This window comes from Tamandua tetradactyla, chromosome 14 (genome assembly GCF_023851605.1).
Source record: "Tamandua tetradactyla isolate mTamTet1 chromosome 14, mTamTet1.pri, whole genome shotgun sequence".
In the NCBI taxonomy this organism is placed as follows: Eukaryota; Metazoa; Chordata; class Mammalia; order Pilosa; family Myrmecophagidae; genus Tamandua; species Tamandua tetradactyla.
In genome coordinates this window covers 41458187-41464503 of record NC_135340.1, presented here as the reverse complement: position 1 = coordinate 41464503, position 6317 = coordinate 41458187, and the positions used below count along the sequence as shown (strand labels likewise).

Genomic DNA, 6317 nt, shown 5'->3' with positions numbered 1-6317 from the left:
TTTATAGAGACAGACAGGTAAGAAGAGGGGAGGCAGGGTGGAGGAAGTAGGTAAAGAAGGAGAGATTCTACTTAAATTTGAACTGGTAATGTTTGATAGTATCAACAAATTGTAAACGTACCTCTTTAATTTTATCTACCATTCATAATATTTCAGAAAGTTTTGGGAGAAGGGAATTTTACAGGATGTCTTTATAGAAGGAACGTGAGAGTCATCCAGCACATCTCTCTGTGCATGCAATAATTCCTCTAAAATATTACAAGAATAACTGTTTTTTCTTGAACACATCCAGCAATGGGAAAATAAATTCTGAATATGTATGATAATACCATCTTTGAGCACATTTATTTACTGGGAAAAAAATTAAAATTATAACCTGAAAAAAAATCATCTTTAAAGCTACATCAACGGCTCAATGTCATACAATGGCCTGAAGACACTGCAGTGATTTTATCCTATAATGTTGTATTCCTATAGCTATGTTTTTACTCTTTGTAAAGATTTTAATTGGCTTTTAAAAAATCCATTATTAAGTGATAAAATGCTGTTGCTAGGAAAAAGTTTTTGGGGATGAAGAGAATGAAAGTACATGATCTTTTCTCAATGAATATAGGATTATGAAATCAGTAAATGATCTTCAGGTGGCAAGGTATAAAGCTAATTTCTTTATCAATGGCTCACTCAGTGCCCAGGCAGGCATTAAAAATCTTCAGAGGGAATGAACAGAAAAGAAAGGATTAATATTTGAAAGAAACTTAAAAGAGTTTCTGTTGCCCAGGATCTTCCTTGTACATTCTAAAAATGGAAGTCTTAATTTAAGAACTTTGTCAAAATTCACCTAGCTAATCAGTGACAGAAGAGGGAATAGGCACATCCCTCTTTTTATTCTTCAAAACATATTTCCTTTAAAGCAATGAAGTGAGCTGAAACTTCCACCTGTTCTACCTTTACCAAGTCCTTTACCAAGTCCTTTACCAAGAGGTAGAAAATCCTTAAGATAAAATTAATTCTCATCTATTAAGATAATCTCTTTAACTTGGAAAGTCAAATGTAAAATTTATCTTTCCATTAATGCAGAGTTCTGGAAAGAGATATTGTTTATAGAAATCAATTCCAAAAATGATCGTATTACCAATGAGAAAAGAACTTCAAGTTTTACAGGAATAGGAAAGAGGTCATTAGAACCCATGAAGAAAAAGGAAAAGGAAGTCCCATTCCTTTCTTGGCACCCCCATGAAGCCAAATATCAACCAAAGTTGTTGAACATTACCAGGCTGTGAACATTACCAGCACTTCTGAAGCCTTTCCCAAGCTTATTTTTGGCCCGTTCCTCTCTTCAAGGATACCTACTATTCGTGTTTATTATGCCATAGGTAGCTCTTGCAGTCTTTAAGTCTAACATCCCTTAGTCATCAATAACTTGGGAAATTCAAATTATCTGTCACCAGAGCAAACTTTTTCTTTATTGACAAACTCTTATTTAATTTATTGGAGAAAAATAACATTTATCCCTGCAGATTCTAAGCCTGGATTTCTGTGATGTCAAAACAACTTTTCAGATATAGATTTTCATTTGTAAATTAGTTAGTTTGAGCTCTTATACTCATATGTCTGAATGAACCAACTGATTGTAACTCTCCCACATTGAACATAACCACTTGCCCACCTTGCTGGAAGAATTTGTATTTCTGTTAATACTCTTTGTCTTGTTTTGATTGACATTAGTCCACTTCTATAATAGTTACAGATGCCTAAAAATCCAGACATATATTTGCGTAGGAACAGAATCCTTAAACAGTGAGTAGAATAGGGCAATCAAATATATGTTCCATCATTGATTGATATCATATTCTCTCCTATACAGGTGAGGGAACACAAGTCCCTTCCAAAGTCAATGCATGAGACAAATCGCTCTTCCGTGACAGAATTTGTGCTGCTGGGACTCTCTAGTTCTAAGGAGCTCCAGCCTTTCTTGTTTGTCATATTTTTACTACTTTACACTGGAATCCTGCTGGGAAACTTTCTCATCATCCTCAGTGTGACCTCAGATGCCCGCCTTCACACTCCCATGTACTTCCTGCTTGCAAATCTCTCTTTTACAGATATGTGTCTAGCCTCCTTGACTACCCCCAAAATGATTGGTGACTTTCTTCTAGAGCACAAGACTATTTCTTTCAATTACTGTCTTGCTCAGATTTTCTTCCTTCACCTATTTGGTGGCGGTGAGATGGTGCTTCTTATTTCTATGGCCTATGACCGTTATGTTGCCATTTGCAAACCTCTCCACTACATGACAATCATGAGCCGCCGCATGTGTATCATGTTGGTCATCATCCAATGGTGTATTGGCCTCATCCATACTCTTAGCCAGTTGGCCTTTACTGTTAACCTGCCTTTCTGTGGTCCCAATCAGGTGGATAGTTTTTTCTGTGACCTCCCTCTAGTGACCAAGCTGGCCTGCATAGACACATATGTCATCAGCCTAATAGTGGTCATAAACAGTGGTTTTCTCTCTATGGGTTCCTTTGTCCTGCTGGTCATCTCCTACACTGTGATACTTATCACAGTCAGGAAACGCTCCTCCACCAGCATGGTGAAGGCTCGCTCCACGCTGACTGCCCACATCATGGTGGTCACTTTATTCTTTGGTCCATGTATCTTCATCTATGCATGGCCATTCAGTAGTTATTCAGTTGACAAGGTCCTTGCAATGTTCTACACCATCTTTACTCCCATTTTAAACCCAGTTATCTACACTCTAAGGAACAAGGAGATGAAGTCAGCTATGTCAAAACTGAAGAGCAGATACGTGAAACCTGGCCAGATTTCTGCAGCCTTTAGAAATATTCTTTCCTTAGAAATAAATTAAATTAGCACATTATTGCCACTTTAATACTGTTGGCTGACTGTTACAAATGGAATCTCTGTGATGTTAAAGCAAACCAGTTAGCCCAAAAGGAGTGATTGGGAAACCAGAATGAAAGGGTAATGATGATAACAAAAAACACAGCATACATATTAGCAATTTTAATATTCTTTTATTTCTAATGTGTATGCTTTCCTTTTTTTCTGTTTCCTATTTTTATTTTTAAAATAAAACCTATTTTTGGATTTAGGATATTTGCTTAATGTAATTTATGCATAAATGGTAAAAGAACCTTTTCCTTCTCCTCAAATTGACTACTGTTTTGAACCCAAATTTAGAGTGATAATATATATATCTACAGTATGGAGATAACAGATATATTTAGGATACTTCATAGGTGATATAGGACATAAGGTATATGACATACCTAGATGAGAATGCATATAACTCTGTACCATGAAACTAGTAGCACATCAAGACAGTTTTATGATTTTTGACAATGGTTTTAATGAAAAGCCATTTGAAATAGCTATCCAAAAAACACATTTTCATTGAAGAGCACTTTTCAGAATTTCTTGGCCAAAGTGAATACTTGAAAATTTTATTCATGGATAACAACTTACTGCATTAATTTACACACTATTCTATTTTGTATTTAATCATGTTTGTGTCTCTGAAGTAATGATAAATAATCTGGCTTATTTCCAGAAGACTTATGCTTCTCTACCATGCTTTTTAATGAGAATTGGTGACTGAATCCTGGCATAAATATCTTTCCCCCTAGGAATTCATGGTGTCTATCATCTTTAAAAAAGTATGTTTTCAGGTTGATACCTCCAGAAATGACTATTTTTTTATATGGGCTTTTAGTTAAAATACATTTTAAATTGCCTAATGCAGGCCTTAATTATGAGAGCACTGAATTGCTAGAACTTTGGGTTAGCAGTGAAATTATACCTCCAAGATCATGTAGGAGACCAGAATTTCTTAGGAAACCCACTACACATATTTTAGGGTTTCTGATACATCATTTCAAGGGTTTTCTTATATTTTTCTATAACTTTCTAATTTCAGGCCATATGATGTTATTTAAATCTTCTTAATCTCTTTCTTTAGAGTCTCCCAATGTAATCTATAATTTCATTTACATAAATAAATAAATAAATAAATATTTTTATTTCTGAAAAAGTGTGTTATATTACTCGGGATATAAAAAATTTTAAAAAGGGTGCATGGACGATTCAGTGAAAGAATGCTTCTCTTTCATGTGGGAGAATGAGGTTCAATTCCTGGACCATGGACCCCCACACAAAAAAAGTAAAATTAAAAAAAGAAAGCATGTACTAGGCTCTAGGTATGTGTATATCCTCAGATATATAGAGTAATATAATATGCAAAAAATCTGTATTTCTGCATTTTTCTAATGTGATAAATAAAATACATGGTATACATTTTGTTATTAGTTACTTACAATTTATTTAACACTGGACAAAATGCAATATTTTAAAAATTTTTGTACATTACGTTTTTATTTTGGAAACTTTCTAAATCAGATATTCTGTTAACTTAAGACATTTTATGAATCAGGTTAAGAACGATTAAGGATATTGAAAAATTTTTAAAACTTAGAAAATGGCAGAGTGTCCTTTTTATCCAAGTTTTTGTTGACTTTGAATTTTTGGCATCTTGTTTTCCCAGAAAGACACAATATTAGAATGGATTACTGTCTAGTGTTCAGTAGGTTTTGATTTTTGCAGAAAACTTGATCCTTTGCTTACTCTCTCACATGCTACCTCCTACTAATAATATGGAAAAGTCTTAAATCATTATCAGCAACAACTTTAGGATTTGAACTTAACTAATAGCCTCTTCAGACTGTTGCAGAATTAGTCATAGAGCAGGAGGACAGGTGACTGGTATAGAGTATTACTGTACTATAAATGTGGTAAAGAAACTCAGAATATCAGAAGCAAAACACAGTAATATGCAGGTATTGTGAAAAGATAAGAAAAAGGTGGAAGAATTTTTTCAAATTGTGATTATTGTAGGAATAGGTTAGCCTGTTCCTATAGCTTAGTAAAATTTGCTGTGGGACTTATTTTATTTTGATGATGGCATTAAATGCAAGAACATTTGTCTAAATGTTCTAACACTGACATGTGTTAGGCACTTTTCAAGGTCCTGTTCTATGTCTTTTATATAAAATGATTCATTTAATCTTCTCAATAAATCTATGGGCTGGTACAATGACCACACCAATTTTTTCAGAGGAGGAGATTGGAGTGATGAGACAGAGAGATGAAACAACTTGCCAACGGTCACATAGCCTGGATGAAAGAGCACAAAAGTTAGCCCAGGAAATGAGACTAGGTAGTAGAGACTATGTCATTTTACTCTAACAATCTCCTTGGTGGACAGTGTATAGGCAAGAGAAGAACCACCGAGGACATGCAAACAAATTTCATTTGTCTTAACCAATATGGCTTCTTTTTCCCTTCTAAGTGATGAATAAGAAAAGCAAAAAATTATGGGCTCTCTCAATATTTATCTGTTCAATTTTTAAGCAGTGCAACCTTGGAGTATAGTTGCTCTTCTCAAACTCAACTGCTGCAAATACACATAATCCTACACACTCATATATCACTGAATGCCTACTATATGCAATTATTGCTCTTGAGTCCATCTGTTTACATAAAGAAGGGGTTGGTAAATCTTTTCTAAATGCCAGATAGTTAATATTTAGGCTCCATGAGTCTCTGCTGCACATTTTCCCAGTTTTGTTGTTGTGCTTTGCTTTGATCTATTTTGCATTACTTTATAAGGGGAAATACAATTCCTAATGATTGGGTCATTCAAAAACAGACTTTGGGCCCTATTTTCCCCATTAGGCCATGGTTTACACAACCACTGCCACAGAACATAAATTGTAGAGATGAACAAAGAAATCAAACAAGATAAAAAACATATGGAGGTGCTGGCCAGAGCAGTTAGACAAGAAAGAAATACAAGGCATCACTTTTGGAAAGGAAGAAGTAAAACTATCACTGTTTGCAGACGATATGATACTATACGTCAAAAATCCGGAAAAATCCACAACCAAACTACTAGAGCTAATAAATGAGTACAGCAAAGTAGCAGGTTACAAGATCAACATTCAAAAATCTGTAGCATTTCTATACACTAGTAATGAATAAGCTGAGGGGGAAATCAAGAAACGAATCCCATTTACAATTGCAACTAAAAGAATAAAATACCTAGGAATAAATTTAACTAAAGAGACAAAAAACCTATATAAAGAAAACTACAAAAAACTGTTAAAAGAAATCACAGAAGACCTAAATAGATGGAAGGGCATACCATGTTCATGGATTGGAAGACTAAATATAGTTAAGATGTCAATCCTACCTAAATTGATTTACACATTCAATGCAATACCAATCAAAATCCCAAC

At 34.4% G+C, this 6317-nt stretch overlaps 1 protein-coding gene across 1 annotated transcript; it reads left to right on the top strand.

The window, feature by feature from the left end:
* Positions 1 to 1825: 1825 nt before the first annotated feature.
* On the top strand, positions 1826 to 2869 carry LOC143655362 (olfactory receptor 4K15-like). Its single transcript, XM_077126712.1, has one exon. The coding sequence runs from the start codon at positions 1895 to 1897 to the stop codon at positions 2867 to 2869; it is 975 nt and encodes a 324-aa protein (XP_076982827.1). The 5' UTR covers positions 1826 to 1894.
* Positions 2870 to 6317: the final 3448 nt, after the last annotated feature.